General features: G+C 35.5%; 1 protein-coding gene across 5 annotated transcripts; it reads left to right on the forward strand.

Moving 5' to 3' along the window:
* The first annotated feature begins 68 nt into the window (after positions 1-68).
* Positions 69-23443, forward strand: kctd15b (potassium channel tetramerization domain containing 15b). Of its 5 annotated transcripts, XM_026230482.1 has the most exons (6): positions 317-502; positions 632-835; positions 2574-2749; positions 8882-9026; positions 14583-14888; positions 22013-23443. In XM_026230482.1, exons 3-6 carry the CDS (start codon positions 2586-2588, stop codon positions 22169-22171), a joined length of 774 nt encoding a protein of 257 aa, XP_026086267.1. In that variant the 5' UTR covers positions 317-502; positions 632-835; positions 2574-2585; the 3' UTR covers positions 22172-23443. The 5 variants fall into 5 exon arrangements, with proteins under 5 accessions (XP_026086268.1, XP_026086267.1, XP_026086265.1 ...); XM_026230483.1 differs by lacking the exons at positions 317-502; positions 632-835 and adding an exon at positions 69-302; XM_026230480.1 differs by lacking the exon at positions 632-835.
* Positions 23444-24514: the final 1071 nt, after the last annotated feature.

Here is a 24514-nt window from a genome sequence, read left to right on the forward strand (position 1 = left end):
AAGAGCGCGAGGGTAAATAAATATCGGGTTTGCATGTGTTCCAATGAGTCTGCTCGGGTTTGAGTTAATTGTCCTCTAATCCCGTGGCCCCAGAGGCGTTTGCGCACAGCCTGGAGCCAGAACTCTTCTCTCGGCTCTGCTCTGATTTGGAGACGGATTATTGGCTTCCTTCTGCCGATAAGGAAAGCAGCAGATTCACCGTGGCCAAGAAAGACAGTGGAGACGCTGGTATACGCGACCGAATCCGAGTATTAAGAAGATCAAGAGGGGGAAGGAGAGCGAGCTCTGGTCTCGTGGAGAAGGTAAGACAGTCCTGCGCGCGTTTGCGCTCGAGCTCTGAACGCGTCCAGACGCTCGCGATGTTTTAATGCAGTTTGACGCGCTTTTCACTCCGGACAGGAAGAGAATAGCTAGGCTGGAACAGAAACTTGACGCGACGCGAACCTTCATCCGGGAGCGTACGGGTTAAAACCGGACTCGGACACCTACGATGTTTGAAACGGTACCGTTTTTCCGCTTAAATCTCCCCTCCATGTAGACTAAGACGATTCGTGTGGTGATGGCGCTTTTGTGGTTTGTGGAGAATGGACGTCCTTAAACCGCGCGCGCGCTTTCTTTTCTGATTCCGTAGCCTTATTAAACACCCCAGGCATCGAGAAGAACCTGTGTTATTAGGATGAGGACGGGATGTGCCTCATTCCTCAAGCCTTCTCTCTGGGACCTGGGAGAGAGAGAGACGCCATGTTGGGAAATGATCTGAATTGAAGTTTTAACCCGTGGGGCACCGACCTGAACCTGGAGAAAGAAGGAAAGAAAGAAAGAAAGCAGGAAAAGCGTGTGTTGCTTTCATTGCATGAGTTACTAAAATGCATTTAACAGATTGCTTCATTAGCTGTCGAGCACAAAGGTGTCTGGTGACAGGGATGAAAGTTAAAGTAATGGGTCAAGATGGTTTGGGAAGCATCTAGACTATCTACCGACATGCAACATCAGGTTTAAGCAAACACAGAACGTTTTCCACTGTGTGTGTGTGTATGTGTGTGTGTGTGTGTGTGTGTGTGTGTAATCCTAATCAATAATGATTATTCATATGTTGCATTTTTATAACCTGGAGTATTTTGAGCTTTTAAACATTTTCCTAATCTTCCTCATGTTTATAAAGCATGACTTTTCTTTACTCTTCTACCTGGTCCCTCCTATTAACAAAAAGAGAGAAGGTGTTCCCGCAGCATTAGCTGATATCTTGGCTTTTGGTTACAACGCCCGTAGCTATATGGAGATGAGGGATAGCTTCATATCCCAAAACCTGTTAAGTTAAGTCTTTTTCTTTCAGTGGAATCTGTAATGTATCATCTTGCTTGTGTATTAAATGAACATTAGTGCTGAGGGCTTGGTGGCAACACCCTGGAAAATTCTGCTGTCCGCCTCGAGCACATCGCCTCCAGCGCTGGAGCAGAGCGGAGCCCATTAAACCGCCTTCTGTTTACCAGAAATAACAGGCGTGCAAATGAGCCGATGCATGGGAGAACTCCAGCTTCACAGTGAACAAGTCTCACTCGTGACAACTGGAATAAGTTAAGTCGTGTTTCCATGTGGGCCTGAGTGATTGTGAGGTAAAGTTCTAACGTGTATGAACAAGCCTTTAGGTTTGGACAGAGTTAAAGTCTTTTCGGCAGACAATCTTCCAGGTAAATTCAGGAAGAAATGTGTGATGCATTGCACATTTGATGATTCAAGTCACTCTTGCACGTACAGTAGTACAGATTTATTCTAAGCACTAGAAAGTGTCAAATGCATATCAAAACAAGCCTTTACACATAGATCAGATGCATTTATCCAAACCGACAGCATGCCACAATCCAAAGTCGCTCTGAAAGGAGCCAGAACAGAAATGTAAGAGTAATTTAAGGTTGTGCATTGACAAATGCAATTAGTGCATTAAAGTTTAAGCTACAACTTAAGATGCAACTACAAGTTTAAGATTTAATTTCTAGCAAGCACCAAACGTTTCTCAGAAATTAGCACGGTATGTGGTCCCTATATTAGAATTTGCAAGATGTAAACAGAAACTGCAGTTTTTCTTAAAGATTTGGAAGGTGATTGCATCATGGAGGTTTTAAGTGATGCTGGAAGTCGAGCGATTCTTGGTTCACTTACAGCGGATTCATGGTTGGAGGTGACACGTGGTGAACGCACGCAATGCCCTCGTTTCCCAAATGTTCAGATTGGTTGCTGAAGTGTCGGAGGATATCACGTCGAACACATAACACGACCTTTAATTAGAAACTTGCCTTTTTTTTTCTTCCCTTTCCCATCCCCTGAGGCGAACACCTCGCATATCTCTCTCGCTCTCGCTCTCTCCGCAGCGTTAATAAACATCCTCGTATCCTGCCCTCGGGCTGCACCAGTGAAAAGATGCAAACATACTTCATTAGAGCCGTGGCAATAATTTGTAAGCTAAATATGCGATGGGGCAGATGAGAAAACGATCTGATGAGACTCACACAGACGGTGGGAGAGACATGCATCAGCAGCATCATTTCTCCATGGCTTTCCCGTTTGTCTGTTTCCAGGAAGGGAGAAGCATGTCACGTCTGTCTCTGACCCGGTCTCCGGTCTCTCCTCTGGCCTCGCAGGGGATTCCACTGCCGGCTCAGCTCACCAAATCCAACGCACCCGTTCACATCGACGTGGGTGGCCACATGTACACCAGCAGCCTGGCGACCCTCACCAAATACCCAGACTCACGGTAAGACCCATGCATTCAGTAAAAGCATGCATTCAGAAGTTTAACCGCAAAACGAAGTCAGGTTTTGGTTATTTATGTGCACTTTGGTGTGCAAATGTTTTAGATTTTTTTACATTAAAAAAAGCACTTTTTTTTAATTAGATTATTTTGAAACTCTTTTTGGCATAAAATGAAGTTTAAGATGCTCTTTGGTCTTGTTTGTGTAAAGCAATGCATAGCAAAGTCACATCAAATACTGAGACATTCTCAATGCATCTGCATTTTGGTCCATTTTCTTAGTATTTAATTAGGAAAATTAGACTGTATATGTGATGTTTGATAGCGTACAGTACCAGTCTGAGTGGTTTACTCAATTAGAGCTGATTAGAGGCTAATTATCTGTTCTGATGACGTGTGAATGTGAGCAGAATTCCCTGTGTCTTGCTCTGAATGATCCTGGATTGGGACTTTATTAGGAGAGAGAGTTGCTTTCATCATAGAGTGAGATTAAGTCTGATTTCTGAACCGAGAGAGAGAGAGAGAGACTTGTTTGAACATTGAGGATGTTGAATTTCATTGGACTTGATCAGATGTTGAAAACTGTTTAAGTATTATGATTGAAACACAATGCAAACGTTGGCTCAGTTTGTTTTGAGTCTGCACGGTTTGCTGTTATTGGTTTTGGGAGTGTTACCATTTATTTATTTATTTTTGCATTGCTCTTTTTGTGTTTTAATGGGTAAAGTATTGGTTATAAACTAAATATCATTGTTCTATTCTGTTCGGTTGTTCACTTAAGTCATGCATAAAGATGTCTAAATGTCATTGCACTAGAAACAGTATGAGTTTCTGTATCTGCTTAAATGCTGCAGGATTTTTTTTCTCTTCACTAACTTTCTTCATCATTTTGAAGTCTTTGTCTTTAAATCAGCTGGTGTGGATAAAGCTTATGCACATATAAATAGTTTTTGTCTTCGTTTTCAACACTAGATTTGTTATTTCATATTTTCAACCTATACAAACTTGTGAAAAGGGTGTTGAAAACAACAGATAAAACATTTGGGATCAGTAAGACGTTTTAAAATAAATTATGCATTAAATTCCTTAAAAGTGACAGTGACAAAGACTTAATAATAGAAAGATTGTGAAATGCAACCCTCATATTTTCCTGATTTCTGAAGATCATGTGACACTGAAGACTGGAGGAATGATGCTGAAAATACAGCGGAGCATCACAGAAATAAATTACAGTTAAACAGATATTCGCACAGAAAACAGCTATTTAATTTGTAATAATATTTAACTGTTTTTACTGTATTTTTGACCAAATAAATACAGCCTTCATAAGCAAAAACATAAAAAAAAAAAATCCTAAACCTAATGTAATGCAATGACATTAAATAGATTAAGTGTATCTAAAGTGTCGAAATACTTTTTAGAGCTGACAGCTGAGAGAGTCCAGTTAAAGAAGCTCAAGTTGATGGTGTCTTTTAATAGATTGATCCCTTAATAATGCAGAGCGGGAAAAGAAACTCGCTTTATAACTAATGTGTGAAGATTCATCTCCCTCCAGCTCAGTCTGCTGAAGTGACAGCACATATGAAAGTTTCATGCTCGTTCTGTGGGATCTTTCTGACAGAGAAGAGAAGCTAATGATCGTGAAGGTTCATGCTGAAGTTATCGGTCACTTATGCAGGAAGATAGCCAGATCTGTTGACCTGCATATCAATGTGGAATTACTGAAACAAACTAAAGATTAGATTTGTATTGCAAAAATGTAAGTGCATAAGTTTAAACGTCGTTATTTGGAATTTCAGCAGCAGATCATTTGTAAATGCATCAAAGTCGGGTTATAACAAAAATGCATGAAACAAAAGAAAAAAGCACAAAAATGCATGAAACAGATGCACACAGAATAATAAGAATTCAATAGTAATATAAAAAAAAATTCAGTGCATGCAACAAAAAATACTTGTTTGGCTTTAGTGAAAGGGAAAGGGAACACAAGGTTTGGACTCTTTGAAGCTGAACTTGTTTACATCTGGAATTAATATCTGTTTCATGCAGTCCAATCACAAGTGTTCAGTGCTAAATATAGAGTGTAAGTTGGATCCAAAGCCTTTTGTGACTCACTCATAATGCATATGTGATTAGATTTGTAGACCTGCATCCTGGACCCGCCTACTCACCTGTCAGTCATTTACAATAACGCATGCATTTATGCAGACACGTTTATACAAAGTGGAACAAAAGCAATTTGTCATAGAGCCAACAATATACATTTATTAGACAACTAGATTAGGAAGCAAGCTTTTTTTATCAAGAATGCATGCAATCATGCATATATTGTAAAGTCTTGTGCATGTATTTGTTTAGGGCTTTTCCATGTTTTTCAATTAGAGGGATGTGTTGCATGCATTGACATGCGTAATTTGCTTTTGGATCAATACCAGATGTGAACAGGACCTCGGTGTTTGTGTCGCTCAGATCTCTCTTCTACACGGCTGGTCCTTCCTGTTAACAGAGGAAGTGAAGACCGTCTGACAGGAAGACAGACAGGACAGACAGTTCTTTCCCTGTGTCTTTTGGAGACACAGATTCACCTGACAGAGGTGATGCTGCTGATTTACTGAAAGAAAACAGACAAATAAAGAGAGAGAAACAGGCTGTGTTCACACACTCAGTGTTTGGGTGATTCTTCCGTCCTCTCTTGATTACTTATTTAATCTTGAAAAATACAACTTCTTCAGATTGTTTTTCCCAGAATACAGGCAGACATTCAGGTGGGTTTCAGTATAATGTGTGTTTGACTTCAGCGTTAATTAATGAATCTGCTCCAGTCCACTGCTGAATGTTCAAGACAGTTGATTGAGAAACAGCTGATAATAAATGCATGGGTTAAAAAAAAAAAAATTAAAGGATTTTTCTGTTCCATACAGTTATTTAAAAAGAAAAAAATATATATATATTGATTTATTTTTTATTTTTTTTAATAACTGTAGGGAACAGAAAAATCCCTTAATTTTTTTATGTATATATATATATACATGTGTTAGTCTTCTTCCGATAACATAAACATTTTATTATATTTTCAAATATAATTTTTTCCTACTTTGTACCTTCCTAAGAACTTTTTTTTCTTCAGTTAATTTGTGTGTGTGTGTGTGTGTGTGTGTTTACTCATACATTCATGTATACATTTATAAAAAAAAAAATTTGGGTTCAGAGTTAACTAGCTAGCAGTCTGTTAACTGAAATCATAAAAAAGTGTTTATATATATATATTTATGATTATAGTTAACTCTGAAATAATAACAAATGAAATAATTTTTTTTATTGTATTTCTTATTACTTTTTCCCCTAATTTTAAGAGGTTTTGAAAGGTTAAAACCAGGATAATTGTACTTTGTGCCTTCCTAGGGATGTATATTATATATTTTTTTAAATATATTTTCAGTTAATTTATTATTTGCATTTGTAATAGTATAAACAAGTATTTACTTTTAGTATTTATATTTTTTATTTTTTACATAATTTTTATTTTAATGATTTCAGAGTTAACTAGTAGTCTGTTAACTCTGAAACCATAGAAATTCAAAAAAAAAAAAAAAATATATATATATATATATTATGATTGCAGTTAAAGTCAGTAAGTAAAGTAAGATTGCAGGTAAAGTAAAAAATAAAAGTGTTATATAATATATATAAACAATACTTAATCATAAAAATCTCTCTCTCTCTCTCAAATCCAGCTGAAGGTTGATCAAGGCCAGATCCTCATTCATGTGATAAATATTTCACCACAGATTAATCACAGGTCGAAGAAGTTAAATTTTTCAAGATCTCAAGTAGTCAAAAGTGCGTCTAACTGAAGAATGGCCTTCATACCTCACACACAGACTGAAGCCTCTCTCGAAACCCAGTGGTTTGCTTACAGAAACGACCGTATTCCCCTGCTGTGTGAACGCAGCCAGAGAGATTGAGAGGAAAAAGAGTATCAGAGAAAAGATGGAGAGAGAGACGGGTGGGGGAGAGGAGGAAGAAAAGAAAAACAGGCAGCATTTTAATTGCTTTTAAAAAAAAGTGCAGATGAAAAACAGTGTTTGCCTGGAGGGGAATGGTGAAATTCTAGCTGGAAGAATTGCAAGACCATATGAGAAAGGACGACCGCAGGCGCTACAGGGAGATGAGTATTGGTTTTTTATAAAGCATTTTGCATCGATTTCCAAAGAGGGGAAAGAGAAGGAGAGAGAGAAAAGACAAGAGCTTTAGAAAGTGCATAAGGTGACGACTATAGAGTATGAATTTAATCGTGCATTAAAGAAAGAAACCGTCTGTAAATGCATGCACCTGGCAGAGCTCAGCGAACTCTGTCTGTGTTTGCAAATCACTTCCTTTACACAGAGTCAATAGTGGACGTTCTCCAATAAACGTCTTTATACACGCTTTGACAAGCCGTCTTCTTAGTGCTTATGGAGAGCCGTCAGCTGATCCAGACACTGAAGCGGTGATTAAAGAGGAGATTGCATCGGAGCGGTGATAGCGCTGTCTCTCGGCTAGGAGCGGAAGGAAATGCTGATCGTATCTGAGTTCATAAAGAGAGCTGAAGTGCACGCTGAAAGATGAAGGGATTTTCAGGTATCCAGTGTTTAAGGATGCTCAATAAGGCATTTGTGCTCAATAATAGCTTTAAAATTGTAGTTTTAGAACAGGAGATTAGTGGAAGGATGTATTAGAGACATCTGCACTTATGGACACAAACTCTAGGGAGCTGCCTACATAGGGAGCATCCCAACAAAGCATGGAACCTCACAAGGGATTGATTTGATTTTTTTATTGTAGTCTAGTATGCATCAAAATAAGCATAAAATTAAATACAAATGGTGTTGTTGTTGTTGTTTATAATGTAACTTTTTTATGATTGCATTAAATTGTAAAATGATTAAATAAAAAAATGTTCTTTTGTTAGGCCAAGTTTTCCAAATCTATACAACAACAAGAACAACAACAAAAGATTACAATGTATTTGAAATGTTTGCATTTTTTGTCTAGTGATGGACACAAACTCTGTTCCAAAACCTAGTGAGCTGCCTACATAGGGAGCATCCCAACAAATCATGGTACCTCATAATTGACTGGTTTTATTTTATTTTTTTATTATTATTATTATTTTTTTTTTTTTGATCAGGGATCGTACTATAACAAACTTCAAAATAAGTTTAAAAAAGAAAATTATATATATATGTATATATAATTATTTATTTATTTATTATTGTTTATTTATTTTTTTGCAGTTAACTCTGAAATTATACAAACAAGAAACATAATTTTACAATTAAAAATCTACTTTTTATTATGCTATAAATATTAAAAAAAATATATTTTTATCAAAATAAGTATAAAATATATATATTTTTTTATTACTGATCTAAAATTATAAAAACAAAAATATATTTTTTAAAATTGCAAAAAAAATATATATTTATAATTATTGTTATGATTTCACAGTTAATGGACTGCTGGCTACCTTTTTGTGTTAGGCCAAGTTTTCCAAAACCAGCTTTTTCCCCAAAAAGTAAAAAAAAATAATAATAAAATAAAAGTTAGATTAGTAGAAGAACGTATTATAACATATTGGGAGTGTTTGCTCTGTTCCAAAACCTAATGAGCTGCCTACATAGGGAGCATCCTAACTATCATGAACCCTCACAAGTGACTGCATTGATTTTTTACTGTATTCTAATAATAAGCATCAAAATACACAGCACATGGAGAATAGTCACCAAAACTATTTTATCAGTATTTTTCAGTTTACAGAGAATTGAAAGTTGATTTATCCAGTTTACATATCTGCAGGCTTTTATACAACTGTCCTGCTTTCTGACATCACGATATTTCGGGGGAGTTATAATTTGGCACGGGACTGGTGCGATGAAGAACCAGCGCTGTATTCGTCTCACAGCAGAGAAGGACTTGAAACGCTTTCTTAACCACTCGAATCCGCCTGAAGCTTCTTGTTTCAGAAGCCAGCGTTAATGCCTTTTTGGCGGCCGCTAATAGAATTGAAAAATAAATGCTAATTGTTTCATGCATTTAAAGGAGACTGGCCTCACTCCATTAACTGTGTGTGTGTGTGTGTGTTTCAATTTCCAGGATCAGCCGGCTGTTTAACGGGACCGAGCCCATCGTTCTGGACAGTTTAAAGCAGCATTACTTCATCGACAGGGACGGAGAGATATTCCGCTTCATTCTCAGTTTCCTCCGAACCTGCAAACTGTTGCTGCCGGATGACTTCAAGGTAACGGCGTTCTTCTGTCTGAAGCTTTGATTCAGTGTCTGTGTGGAGAGGAATGTAGTGTGCACGTGTAGTGTACTACAGTAAACACTGTATACTGCTACAAAATAGTATGTGAAACAGTATGCAATGATAAATGCTGCATTATTATCACATGACGTTATTTCCAGTGCTAGTTTAGTATCTTTCAGATATTGTAATAATTTTCATTAACATTTTCGTTTTTTTTTTTTTTTTCAGTAAATTTTTGTTATTTAATTTTTTTCATGTGTCTAAAAATAGTTTTGTAATTTTGTTTTTAGATTTCAAAATCAGTGTTATTTTAGTGTCATCGAGATACTATTATGGTTTTTAATCAATATTTTGAATTAGTTTTATTTTTCTATTTTTGTTTACATTCTAGTTAAAGTTTTAGTAATTTTGTTGGGTTTTTTTTGTCATTTTTACTAGTTGTTTCTTTTATAATTTGTCTATATATAGGTTTTATTTATTTTTTATTTCCATTTTTTTAATACAGCAAGTTAATTGTTATTTTAGTATCATTGAGATACTATTATAGTTTTTGTTAATATTAATAATTTTACATTGTCTTTTAATATTAGTTTTAGTAATTTTGTTGTGCTTTTGTCATTTTTATTGTGTTTATTTTATTATGTCTCTCTGCATATCTTTGAAATTTTATATATAATGTGTATAAATATGTCTAAATAGTTTTTATTGATTTTTATTTTATTTTTAGTTATTTTAGTACATCAAGCTAAACTCAGTGAAAGTGGCAAATATTGCCTGGCAACTATCCGAAACAAAATAATTTTAGGTTTTTAATATTTGACTTTAATTTAATTATAATTTATTTTATTTAAAGTAACAAACAATATATAATAGAATTCATGGCTTCAGTTTTAGTTAACTAAGTCAGTTAATATATATATACACATGTTGGTCCTTTGATTTTTATTTCTGTTGTATTTGGTAGCTCCGCCCATAGTGCAATATTATTGGTCGAAAATCCACATGAAATATGTTCTGATTGGCTGTGATCATGTCACATTGCTCAGTATTTTGACTGTCACTATGGATAGACAAAACACTTACTACTTGTTTACAATAATATTAGCGCTGTCAAATTACAGGTTAATCGCATCCAAAATAAAAGTTGTTGTTTACATATGTATGCTGTTTATATTAATTATGTATGTTTATATAAATACACACACATGCATGTATATATTTCAGAATTTTTTTTTTGTTTATATATTAAATATATTTATTTATAATAAAAATTTTATAAATATTAACATAAACATGTAAATACATATACACAGAACACACACATATGCAAACAAAAACTTTAATTTTTTATGCAATTAATCGCGGTTAATCGGTTGACTGCACTATATTTTAATTAAACACATATGAATAATCTCTACTTTAACATCTTTTAATCTTGATCTGGATTCACTTTGTGTTCCTCTCTCGAGTCTGAGTTTAGACTCTGTTGATCTGCTGATCGGCGTGTGTGAAATCAGACAGAAATGCCAACGTTAAGCGTGTCTTCGTCTCACTAAAACATCCCTCAATGGAAAAAGCATCATTTGTACCAGAGATGATCAGCTGAATAAATAAAAGCGTGATGCATGAAGGATCTGACCTCTGCATCAGCATGTGCTTGACAAAATCAAAGAGAAACGGTCATCTCTTATTCGTATTAGATGGAGACCGGGGAATATCTCTGTCTCTCTCTGTCTGTTTGAGAGATGTTGTCTTGCCGGTGGGCGACAGAGAAAGATCATTATTTTGGATCACAACAGGCCTGTCGGATCTCCTGAACATGGGATTTGAGGCGAGCGTGTCGTCTGTCTTTCTGTCTCGGTTTCTTTCTGCACCTCACTTGTATCTGGTTCTTCGGCATGTTGCATGAGTCTAGGAGCTTTAGAGAACGAGTCCTGTTAAAAACAGAGACCCAGGCGCATCTTTTAACACCTCACTGTTCCTCCAGCGCTGATGCACCGCATGCATTTTGTCATCTGCACAGTGAAGGGCAAAACATTCCTCAGTATTTTCTCTCATTTTCAATGTAAATATCTAAAGGTGCATCTGCTTAAAAAGTAACATTACAAGATATTAAGACTTGTCTGAAAAAGGTATCAAAATTAAGAAAAGTGGAAACATTTAGTATATATTTATTGGCAATTAAAAACGTATATAATTTGTTAAAAAATTGAATAAATGCAAGTATTTTAAATATATTTTCTGCAAAAAAATGATTTTCTTCCTCAATATTTTTGCCTTTTTTTCTAGTAAATATATTGACATTTATTTAAAAAGTTAAATGACATTAGATATTTAGTTTCACTTTCTCAATATAATAATAATAATAATAATAAAATAAAAGTAATAAATTAAGTGAGTTTAACGCAGAAAAATAAGCTTGATACAAACAGAATTTTTTTATTTATTTTTCTAGCCCTGTTGGAAGATTAAAGTGTAAACTCACTTACTCTTGAAACCTTTTTCACAAAATAAGAAACATTTCTTAAAATGAATATCTTGAATTTAGATTGCATAGATATTTGTTCAAGAAAACAATACTAAGAAAATCATTTTTACAGTGTTTTTGTGCTGGAACGCCAATTTTATTTGTGTCAGTTTCGCAATGCACACGTTTAAAAGCAGCTTTACAGGAAATCATTATGTTAATGTTTATAATATCTTCATACCGTCAAATTAGAGCTGGGCAAAAACAGTTACATTTTGCAACAATATAAACAATCGAGCAGCTATAAATGATGTATAATTGATTGTATTGGTGGATAAAGTTGCCACAGAGCTGTGTGGTACTGCAGTGTAACACACTGTGTGTCGTACGGTTGATTCTTCTCTGTCTGTTTTCTGCAGAGAAACTGTGTGTACAATTACTCATGCAGTTTAGTTACCATTCAGGCTGTGTGCACTTCATGACTGCTCATATCAATCTTCATGCAGATTACTCTGCAGACGTTGCACACAAAGCCGTATCCTCAGTTGAACTCCAACATTTTCCCTCCTCGTCCACACCTCGGCTCCTCCCGCTCCGTGATGGAGAGTCGAGGAAGAATAGCACCATCTGGACTTGTGGGAAATTAAGGAGAAACTGAAAGGGGCTAAAAACCCCTGGCAAGACATCCCCGAGAGGAAGAGAGCGAGCGTTTGGCAGTCTGCTGTTGTCTGCCTGGATAAAGAAACGCTGAAGCCTGGAGGTCCGTCACTGAGGGGCTCCAGCGAGCACGAGATCCTGCCAAACGTCTTGACTGTTGCCCCGCGGGCGAAGCTGACACCCCTTGGAGAAAAACATGCCACCCTGCACCCCAGTCGCTCTGCTCTTTAAAGATTCATTCACTTACTGGCTTTTATTTATGTATTTATTTGTTTGTTTGTTGCTTTATTAGGAGCTTTTGCAATAATAGCATCCCTATCTCTGTTTTATTAAGTATAAAACAGCGTGCAATTCTGCATGGGGAAACACCACTTTTAGAAAGTGCAAACATCTATACATGGGCAAAAAAGAGATATTTTCACGTATTGAGGTTTAAAATATGTCCAGGCCAAAGATATATGTATTCATAAATATTTTCCGCTTATAATGTCCACTTTCAAGCAATCTGAAATGTATTTTTAAAACGTATATTGCATGCATTTAAAATGCTTTTTTTCTTGTATTTTTAAAACTTATATTGCATGCATTTAAAAACATTTCTTGTATTTTTAAAACTTATATTGCATGCATTTAAAATGCTTTTTTCTTGTATTTTTAAAACGTATATTGCATGCATTTAAAATGCTTTTTTCTTGTATTTTTAAAACTTATATTGCATGCATTTAAAATGCTTTTTTCTTGTATTTTTAAAACTTATATTTCATGCATTTAAAATGCTTTTTTTCTTGTATTTTTAAAACTTATATTGCATGCATTTAAAATGCTTTTTTCTTGTATTTTTAAAACTTATATTGCATGCATTTAAAATGCTTTTTTTCCTGTATTTTTAAAACTTATATTGCATGCATTTAAAATGCTTTTTTTCTTGTATTTTAAAACTTATATTGCATGCATTTAAAATGCTTTTTTCCCTGTATTTTTAAAACTTATATTGCATGCATTTAAAATGCTTTTTTTCCTGTATTTTTAAAACTTATATTGCATGCATTTAAAATGCTTTTTTTCTAGTATTTCTAAAACTTATATTGCATGCATTTTAAATGCTTTTTTTCTTGTATTTTTAAAACTTATATTGCATGCATTTAAAATGCTTTTTTTCCTGTATTTTTAAAACTTATATTGCATGCATTTAAAATGCTTTTTTTCCTGTATTTTTAAAACTTATATTGCATGCATTTAAAATGCTTTTTTTCTAGTATTTCTAAAACTTATATTGCATGCATTTTAAATGCTTTTTTTCTTGTATTTTTAAAACTTATATTGCATGCATTTAAAATGCTTTTTTTTCTAGTAAACATTCTTAAATAAATTGCATTTATTTAAAAAGTAAAATTACATAAGATATGAAGTCGTTTTCTGAAAAATGTAACAAAATTAAGAAAAGTGTGCACATCTAGTATGTTTATTGTACATTGAAAAGACCTAAAGCTGAAAGCATCTGAATGCATTTTATGCATATTATTTATTGTTCATTTTATGGATGCAGTCTAAATCCTTTGTATCTTCAGTCTTTATTGGTTTCATGGTTTGTTAATTGTTTTATTATTTCTACCAAAATCTGCAAGACCGTTCGTCACATTTCTAGTGCTGAAAGAAGTAAATAAAGTTATTTCCCATCTAGATTACACGATCCGATCTGAATAACCAGTGTTTTAGCACTTATAGAGATTTATTGTTTTTAATTTTTGATGGTGATGATGCTCATTTATGCTTCATGCTATCTTTTTTCTCCCCTTGACATTTCTTCAGTTGTCTGAAGTATAAATCAAGCAAACTGTTATAAGGTTTATGCTTAAAAAAATATAGATATATATATTAAAAACAACCTCTTAAAATATGTGAATATACATGAAAATATATATAAAACTACTTCAAATATATTAATAATCAATATATAAAAAAGTTAAATGTATTAAGATATTTTATTTTAACAAATCTACACTTAAATGTAAAAGTTTGAAAAGTCTCATTGCTCACCAAGGCTAGATTTATTTGATAAAAAATACAGTGAAAATATTTAAATATTATTATAATTTAAAATAAATTTTTTCTATGTGAATATCCATTAAATTGTAATTTATTTCTGTGATGCTCCGCTGTATTTTCAGCATCATTCCTCCAGTCTTCAGTGTCACATGATCTTCAGAAATCATGAAAATATGATGATTTACTTCTCAAGAAACATTTCTGATTATCATCAGTGTTGGAAAAGTTGCACTGCACAATATTTTTGTGCAAACCATGATGCATTTTATTATTTAGGATTCACCGATGAATAGAAAGTTCTAAAGAACTGCGTTTATAAATGCCTTTCCTGTCACTTTCGGTCAGTTTGATAAAGCATCATCCGTCTGTGTGTCCAGGACTTCAGTCTCCTGTACGAGGAGGCGCGTTATTACCAGCTGTCCCCGATGATTAAAGAGCTGGAGCGGTGGAAGCAGGAGCGCGAGCAGAGGCGTCTGGCACAGCCCTGCGACTGCCTGGTGGTCCGCGTGACCCCTGACCTCGGCGAGCGCATTGCCCTCAGCGGGGAGAAGGTGCTCATCGAGGAGATCTTCCCTGAGACCGGAGACGTCATGTGTAACTCGGTCAACGCTGGCTGGAACCAGGACCCGACCCACGTCATCCGCTTCCCCCTGAACGGCTACTGCAGACTGAACTCGGTGCAGGTAATGAGGTTTACTGATGACGCTGCTCTTATCCGTCTGATAATGCATGTTTAACATCACGTTTCATCGGCTCGGTGGAGGCGTGTTTATTTAATGTGGGCGGTGTTTAAAAAACAGAATAAATGCTGGAATAAATAATAGTTTGTCATACTGTCTAAATGTTTAGCCGCATGATTATTAAACTTAAAAGTGTCTGAGTTTTGGCATCAACAAAATGTCTCATTTAACTGAAATCACCAAGGCTGCGTTTATTTATTTAAAAATACAGTAAAAAATGTGAAATATTATTCTAGTGTAAAACAGCTGTTTTCTGTGTGAATCTGTGTTAAAGTGTAATTTATTTCTGTGATGCACAGCTGTATTTTCAGCATCATTCCTCCAGTCTTCAGTGTCACATGATCTTCAGAAATCAGAATAATATGATATGTTACATTAAAAATATGCTACATTTCTGTTGATAACAGTTGTGCTGCACAATATTTTTGTGCAAACTGTGATGCATATGTTTTTTCAGGATTCACAGAAGAACAGAAAGTTCAAAAGAACAGCTGAAATGGACATTTATTTTAATATTACGAATATCTTTTGCCAAATACAAGTATTTATTTAATTAAAAAAAAATGCATAAATTATTATTGATTCCAAACTTTTAAACATAAGTGTATGCGCCTGCGAAAAATAAATAAATAAATAATAAAATTAAAATAAAATAAATCGGCTAAATATAAATCTGCTTAGTATTTGTTGAATCAAATTAATTAATTTATTTTTAAAAATGCATGCATGAAAAAATTTGGGTAGTGCATAATGTAAGGGACCTTTAACTATACATAGATTTATTTCAATTCTATAAAAGTACTCTAATCAAATATAAAGCAAGCTATATTTTGTATGTGCATGATGAATTTTTTGAGCTCAAAAACAAAATGCAAGAGCGAGAAGAAAAGAGAGGCTAGAAAATGAAATGCATAATTTACAGGTTTCTCCTTTTTAAGACACAGCGCTTCCCTTTTTAAAAAAAGACTCCAACGTAAAAACACCCAGAGCGGTTCAAATACACGTATTGCATTTTTTAATACCATACTTACACTTTCTCAAACAGCCTCAACCCCTTTATGCTTCTTTTATAGATTTCTAAATGGCTTGCGATATAATTAATTGGCTGCATCAACTAACACAACATTTTCTTTCCGTGTTTCCAGTAAGAGCGTGTCCCTTTCTGTCTGCCCTCTCTTTGTTTGCTCGCTCGAGCTCTGTTTCTTTTCTAAACTAGTGGATTTGTGTGAAGCGATGAAGCAGGTCTTTTTGTTTGCGACTGAAGCTCATTTGTCTGTAACTTTACCATGCATCTCTTTCAGAAGACTATTAGAGAGACTCCGCTGTTGCTCAGCTAATGATGCAATGCTCGAATATGCATAAATATCCCATAAACACACAAACAGTGGGTAAAACAATCATTTTGATCTTTTCACAGTGCATTCTGACTGCTTTAGTGATGAAGGATGCATGTCATGCTGCTTTAGATTTATAATATCAGACTTATTAATGTTGCTGTCTAGGTTTTGAAACAGTCCTCACATTGGATTGCGTCTATGATGTCTTAAAAGTGTTGTTTATGTACGCAGCTCGCTGAGATTTGGAACAGAGCCGCTTTAACATTTAATGCATTGCAAAAAAACATGTTCATAATTAGTATTATGTCTTGTTCTCTGATGATAATAATAAAAAATAATCTAAATATTATTTTGACTCAAGGAGCCAAACTGCTTGTTTTAAGCGTACATCTCATTATTTGGCTACATTTTAGGCCTAAAATTAGAGAAAGAATGGCCATATACTACAAAAATTTTTTTTGTAAAAACAAAACATTGTCTTCCTATATCAAAATGTAATATTAATTGCCATGTTTTTATAATTATTTTTGAAATTACGTAGATTCCTAGTATAAAACTTTTCTGTGTAATGCACAAAAATTAACAAATAATACAAATTATTATACAATAAGATTAACATTTGAATTAATATTTAGTGTTTTTGATTGCATTTCATTTTAGTTAAAGTATTTGTAAATTTGTTGTGTTTTGTCAATTTAAGTAGTTTTTTATATAGATATTTTATTTAAATTTTAGTTTATTTTAAAACATCAAATTGAGCTAAAATAAAATGAGAAATGTTGCCTTTGCAAATAGCTAAAATAATATATATAATATATAATTTTTTTTTAATGTCATTTTTTTTTTTTTTTTTTTTTCAATTAACAAAAATGTGTATATTATAGTTAAAATTTTAGTTTCAGTTTTAGTTAACTATAATAAAAATGATGTGTTTTGTTTAAAAGGGTGAAGAAGAAAAATATTTTTCCGCAGTGTTTCTCTAATTATTAGATTGAGACCCTCTCTGTGATTATTGTGTCGGTGACCTCGTGACCTCGAGAGCGAGTGCTGCTTGTTCCCCGTCTGACTTTAGTCTTTTTAGACGGGCAGCTCAGGGGCAGCCCAGTTCAGCGGCTGTGGGTCGAGGGGTGTGTTTTCTCCTGTCGGTTGACTCATTATTGTGTGAATGATACAGTAATCCTGTCTTACTGTAGCACACAGTACAGCTCTGATCTCGTTACTGGCAGGAAACATCACTGCATTGCCTCGCACAGAGACAGCACTCATTAACAGAGTTTAAATCTGACCAAATGCCCTCAAAATGATTGTAAAACCTGATTTATAAGAAGAAATAACATGCTAAATAACACACTTGTGAAAAAGAAGTACACTTCATTTGATATGGAAGTAATATATTGTAAAAGAATATCCTTAAGTGAGAACTGAATTAATGTTTTCACACACTATATTGCATGTTTTTTTAATTAAATGAAAATGTATTATAGTTTAAATTGATGTTAAATTCAATTATTAGAATTTTAAGAGTGCTATTGATCCACTTAAGTAAAACTTAAGTACATCTTTATATCTAGTTTCGTAATTTATTCTATTGTTTTTGAAATGTAATTTCTATTGAAACTTGTACGTCGTGTGTGTGTGTGTGTGTGTGTGTGTGTGTGTGTGTGTGTGTGTGTGTGTGTGTGTAGGTAATTGTGTTAAGTTTAAAAGTGATTAGAACATTTTTAAGTTAAATTTATAATACTTTACACGTGCTTCAGTATGTTAGTCAACACACCAAAATAAAAGCACGACAAAAGATTAAAATTGTACTTCAAAGTAAAACGTTTTATTTGACATTATTAAAAAGCAGAATTATTATAGTTAAACTGAAACTAAAACGAAAACCATAAAGTAACTTTTTTGTTACTTTAAATAAAATGTGAACTAAAATTTAAATAAAAAATGCTAACAAAATATTACACAAACTATATTAGTGTATATAATTATACTAAGATAACACTTGGTACAAAGTGCATTTTTTAAATAGTGTATTTAAGAAACAGTCATTTTAAGATTTGAAGTACACTACAAGTGCACATTCAGTTCAGTTAAGCTCACTTCTTTTACAGTTAAGTTAAGCACTCGATATAAAAATCAACTAGAAAGTTTAGCTCCAGCTTTTAGAAACTGACTTGTTTAGCTTGAAAAAGTAAGAGAAGAAACTAATAAACCAGCAGAGAGTGAAAAATCACAGCAGATGAATGAATTTCTGGGACGTAAGAACAAGTGAAAGCACCTGCGCTGAGACAGAGAGAGATTGATGGAGACAGTGAGAGAGTGAGAGGACGACGTGAACCGCTTCAGAGACGACAAACATTTAGCCAACACACACTCATAGTGTCCCACAGCTGAAGCTGTCCGGCTCCGTCCATATCTCACAGTGATGGAGGACCGGGATCAACACAGACTCTGGAGAACCTCCATCAGACTGACAGACAGATACACACACACACACACACACACACAGGCATGCATGCACGCACACACACACACACACACACACAGGCATGCATGCACGCACACACACACACACACACACACACACACACACACACACACAGGCATGCATGCACGCACACACACACACACACACACACACACACAGGCATGCATGCACGCACACACACACACACACACAGGCATGCATGCACGCACACACACACACACACACACAGGCATGCATGCACGCACACACACACACACACACACAGGCATGCATGCACGCACACACACACACACACACACAGGCATGCATGCACGCACACACACACACACACACACACAGGCATGCATGCACGCACACACACACACACACAGGCATGCATGCACGCACACACACACACACACACACAGGCATTCATGCATGCACACTCACACTCACGCACACACTCACACACTCACTCACAGACACACACACAGGCATGCACGCACGCACACACACACACACACAGGCACGCACACACACACACACACTCACGCACACACTCACACACACACAACGTCATCATGAATCTGATTCTTGAACGAGAATGAGTGTCTAGTGTCTAGTGTGTGTGTCAGACTGAATTGAGGGTTCTGTGTTACAGATGACTGAGCTGGATGTCAGCTTTATTTTTCAGCTTCAGAGTTCAGTTTGTTTGTCTGGTGTGGAAGCAGTTTTCCAAACTCAGCGGGGAAAGAAGATTCTGGCTTCAGACGGATGCAGTTCATGATGCATATGAACGCAGTCAGCAGTTCACTTCTGCGAATTATGAATATTTAGCATTTAGCATGCTCATAGTCACTCTTTTTATAGTATGAAGCCCTTTGTTTTGTGTTTCTGAGCAAGTCTCTTAATAAACCTCCTTCAGAAAGACACAAACCAGACAATCCAATATCAAACCAAAAATAATAATAATAATAATAAATTTACATATATCACATTTTAAGAAAAACTTTATATGTTGTCTATAACACGTGTAAAATTTTAACACATTTAAAAAAAATAAGTGAGGAACATTTTTTGTTTTCAATGTTGCCAAAAAAAATAAAATAATAATAATTGCATTATAAAATATTAGTATTTAAATCAAATATTTTTTTCCATACCTCTTTTGCATTTAGCCTAAAATATATTTTGGTGAATGATAGTTGAAAATATTTTTTTGTTTGTTTGTTTGTTTAAAAAAATATTTTGTTTATCATCCCTGTTTACTAGATATATTTAGAATTTATTTAAAATATATTTTGGTTTTAAATTCTGTTTTATTTTTCGGCAAAGGGGAAGTACCGTTTAATATAGTTTGTAATTTTTTGGGGATTTATTTATTTTAAAAAATGGCCTGTACTCCTTTTGCTGACTCTTACTCGTGTTCAGTAGTTTTGAATCAGTATGTTGTTTGTTTTTGTTTTTTTTAATAAAAGGAATTAATACATTTATTATGCAAGGATGCCTTAAATTGATCAAAAGTGACAAAAAAGTGTCATTTATAATGTTACATAGGGGTGTAACGATACGCGTATTCGTATTGAACCGTTCGGTACGACGCTTTCGGTTCGGTACGCGGTACGCATTATGCATACCGAACGGTTCGTTGGACTAATTAATTATATTTGGAAAAAAAAAAGAGAAATATAATGATATGCGTTCAACAAGGTAGCCCAATAACCCAAACGACGTAACAGGCAACGCCCCTGACACTCCCGAAGAAGAAAAAAACACCAACTTATGTTTATGTTATGTTATGACTCAGTCAGGCGCTCGCTCACTCAGTACGCGCTGAAGGCTCGTTGCAAAATGGCCAATGCGTTTAACAGACTAGAAAAAGAAGATGACTCTCAAACATATTGTTTGAGATGCATGATTCCATCTATGAGCTGCTCGATCAGAGTGACATGAGAGCCCCTCCTTAGAACATTATTTGTAAATCCATGTTATGGTAAGTGTGCACGTGAAGTCTTTGCACACTTTCTGAAATCCACACTGTGGTAAGTTTGCACACTACACTAGTGCTCTGCATTCTTTCTAAAATCCTATATAGTGAGGGCTTCGCGCGGTTGCTTCATTGCTTTAAAAAAAAAAAAAACACCAGCGTGAATACTTGAAACATGTCAACTCATTTACGCCGACATCACCTTATTGTGTCAGTATCTGGGAAAAGACGAAAAAAAGGAGAAACATGCACGCAACAAACTATGCCTGCAGCATTTAGACACCAGTATTATAGCTTACAGGGAATCCAAAGTGCACCCAAACACCAGACCTGTTGGTTATTTTAGGATCTTATATTTCTGGTCTGTTAAATGCATTAGACATTTTGCAATGAGCCTTCAGCGCGTGCTGAGTGAGCGAGCGCCTTAGGGTCCGTTCACATATCGCTCCTAAAAACGCGTGGAAAACGCTAAGCACGTCTTTCTCCTCCTTTCCAAAGCGCTCGGGCAGAAGCGCTCATGAGGCGTCTGTCTTTGCTAAGCAACAATGACGTGCTCTCTCCATGAGACGCGGAAATTTCAGCAAAGGATAAATGGATTTGCAGCTTTAAAAATCGCTTGCAGTAGCTCTGCTACTAAATTTATTTCAAAATTGCAATCCATATACAACTATGATCAGCTGTTCATCTTGGCTGAGTTTTCAACGTTGCTATGGGAAAGGATGAAGCTGATTGGTTAGTTCTTGTCACATGACCCGCGGTGCGCTTGCGGCATTCTGAAAAGTTGAGATGTTTTTGCATTTTGCTGTATCTAAAACGTACCGAACCGAACCGAACCGAACCGTGACATCAGTGTATCGTATCGAACCGAACCGTGAATTTTGTGAACCGTTACACCCCTAATGTTACAGATTTCTTTTTCAAATAAATGCTGTTCTTTTGATTTTTCTATCCATCTGTGAATCATGAAAAATTAAATATATCACGGTTTTCCACAAATATATGAAGCAGCACAACTATTTTCAACATTGATAATAATCGGAAATGTTTTTTGAGCAGTAAATCATCATATTTTCATGATTTCTGAAGACTGGAGGAATGATGCTGAAAATACAGCTTTGATCACAGAAATAAATTACACGTTAACAGATATTCACACAGAAAACAGCTGTTTTAAAGCACAATAATATGTCACATTTTACTGTATTTCTAAATTAAACTTTCTGAATGGTTTATTAATGTTGATGTCATGTTTGACGGTGTGTGTGTGTGTGTGTTTCAGGTGTTGGAGCGTCTCTTCCAGAAGGGTTTCAGCGTGGCTGCGTCCTGCGGCGGCGGCGTGGACTCGTCTCAGTTCAGCGAGTACGTGGTGTGTCGCGAGGACAGGCGGAGTCAGTCCATGAACACGCCCATCAGGATAAAACAGGAGCCGCTGGACTAGAGACACGCGCTCAGGCCCTCGGCCCCTCGACACACACACACACACACACACACACACACTCACACACTCTCTCAGCGTTTATACGGGGAATGTAATCAAACCAGAAACCCAAAGAACTCCAGCAGGATCTGAGCCACGCCCTGTTCTGCCCAAACCACCAATCAGAGGGCGTCCTCACGCATACGGGATGCAGGCTCCGCCCCTCTGCTGGTGCAGTGTGTGTCATTATCTCATGACGATTGCGGATTGGTGCTTACAAACAGCGGACGCCATCATCAGGGGCCGGGGGAGCATTTTTTGGGATTGTTTTTCATGTCAAACTTGTCATTTTTCACTGCTTGTATGCGGTTAGCAGTGCTAGGCTGGAGTTTGGTGTTTATTTCTGTTGTTACATGAAGGATGATGGGAGCGGCGTTCTGAAGGCATTACGTTTGAGAGACTTTCCTGGCAGGAGAACGCTATTATGCCCTGGAGCAGTCTGGGGTTTAATGCGTTCGGCTGCTGAAGGTCTCTTTGTTTAAAGGAGGCTGCAAGCAAACGTGGCTATTTCTAAAGCCAGAGCGAGCCAGAACATTAAGCATATCGTTAAGCATTTGAAATTTTTATAAGCTTGAATCAAATGGGTTCTGAACTATACAGAACCCTCACAAAGAGTCGAGTGTGTCAAGAACAAAATGTAAGGAGCTCGAGGCAAACCATTGGCAGTGGAGACGTATGATTGTGTCTATAACGGTACGTTTGCACTTAAATGCATCTCAAGACCGCACGCGTGTTTAAAGATTCAGTGGAAATAGACTCGAGTTGGAGCGCGCTGACAGAATGAGGGTACTAACTAGGATGCATTCATTTTTAAACCATCTTTGTGAATGAATAATCACTATTCATTAGCCCGGTTTATCAGGCTTAGTTTGAAGTTGTCCAGTTTCTATTTTGACGTCAAAATGTTGTCAGATGCTGAGTAAACGTCAGATGCGTTGTGAAAAAGGTGTTTCATCAGATCACATTGTGTGTGTGTGTGTGTGTGTGTGTGATGAATGTGTCCAAACGCTCAGAAAGTCTCACACCGCATTAATATTGGACAAAACTTCATCAATATAGAGAAGTAACAACCGAATCAACACTGCAGACGCTGAAAAAAAAAAATCTAGATATTATTTGCAAATATCGTAAATGTATTGCCATAAAGTTTATTTAACATTTGTAACTTTTTTTAATACATTTTTGTAATTGTAACTGTTCCATCAAAGCATACTTGATTTGACTCTTCTATTGGCCAGTTAAAAAATATATAAAATAAAAAAATATATTTAATTTATATAAAAAAAAATTGTTTTCAAAATTTCATCATCCAATTTATTTTTTTAATTACTACCAGATGTTTTTTATTAATATTTTAAATAATTTTTTTTATATTTTATTTACATTTTCTTTTTCATTTTAATTGCAGTAAAATAATTTCTAATTTGTCGCGTTTTTTTAATTTTTAGGATTTTATTAATATTTTTTAGTCTGTATTTTTATTTAAGTTTTAGGTACTTTAGTACATCAAATTAAATGGATAATTTTTTTTATAAAAAAAATGTTATTCATAATTTTCGTATTAATTATAATACCCCTACTTTGTCACCTGGTCACCATTTTTTTTTTTTTTTTTTTTTTTTTTTTTACGGTAAACGTCACAAGCTACTAAATAAAAACATGTTTTTTTTTGTTTTGTTTTTTGGTATTAATATTTACAATTTTAATTTAAAGAACCATAAAATGAATGAGGTGGCAATAGAAGGGTTATGTAATTTTTTGTCAACCAGGTCTATACAGTGTCTTTTTTTCTCTCTCTTTTTGTTTATAGTGTATTTCTTTAGCGACTCACTGCTGCCGAGTCTTGCCTCGAGCTCTGAGCCGATGCTCTGTTGTTAGTGATGTGGCTTTGAGTGCAGTGTTCATCATCATCATCATCACTGGGCGGTCACAGAGTCTGTTTCTTCTCGATCAAAAACAAATGGCCTCGTGATTTCTTCATCCAAAGTCTCGTTCAGACTGGAGCTGGATTAGAAAGCGCTGCGGTCTGGAGTCTGGAAGTGTTCATTAATGCACCAGTGTTTCTGCATTATGTTCTTGGCCGTCTGATTAAATGTCCACAGGCTTCATCCTCCGATGGGAACCTGCTTGAGCCAGCCTTTGTTCTGACCCAGATCTGGTCCAGTTCTGTCACAAAGGGAACGACCGAGCACCCTTTCATGTGCCAAGAGCTATCCCAGCATGCCTCTCGACACAATCCTCACATGCATTCCCAGGACGGCACATTTACAAACCCAAAACACGCTCAGAAGATCCCCGTGTGGA

Source organism: Carassius auratus, chromosome 43 (genome assembly GCF_003368295.1).
Source record: "Carassius auratus strain Wakin chromosome 43, ASM336829v1, whole genome shotgun sequence".
In the NCBI taxonomy this organism is placed as follows: domain Eukaryota; kingdom Metazoa; phylum Chordata; class Actinopteri; order Cypriniformes; family Cyprinidae; genus Carassius; species Carassius auratus.

Excerpts from the sequence above, each read along its gene's own strand:
- kctd15b (XM_026230479.1), top strand. The coding sequence starts at position 2,469 with ATGGGGCAGATGAGAAAACGATCTGATGAGACTCACACAGACGGTGGG. Across the intron at positions 9,027-14,582 it reads TGCTGCCGGATGACTTCAAG|GACTTCAGTCTCCTGTACGA; the intron begins GTAACGGCGTTC and ends CTGTGTGTCCAG. Across the intron at positions 14,889-22,012 it reads GCAGACTGAACTCGGTGCAG|GTGTTGGAGCGTCTCTTCCA; the intron begins GTAATGAGGTTT and ends TGTGTGTTTCAG.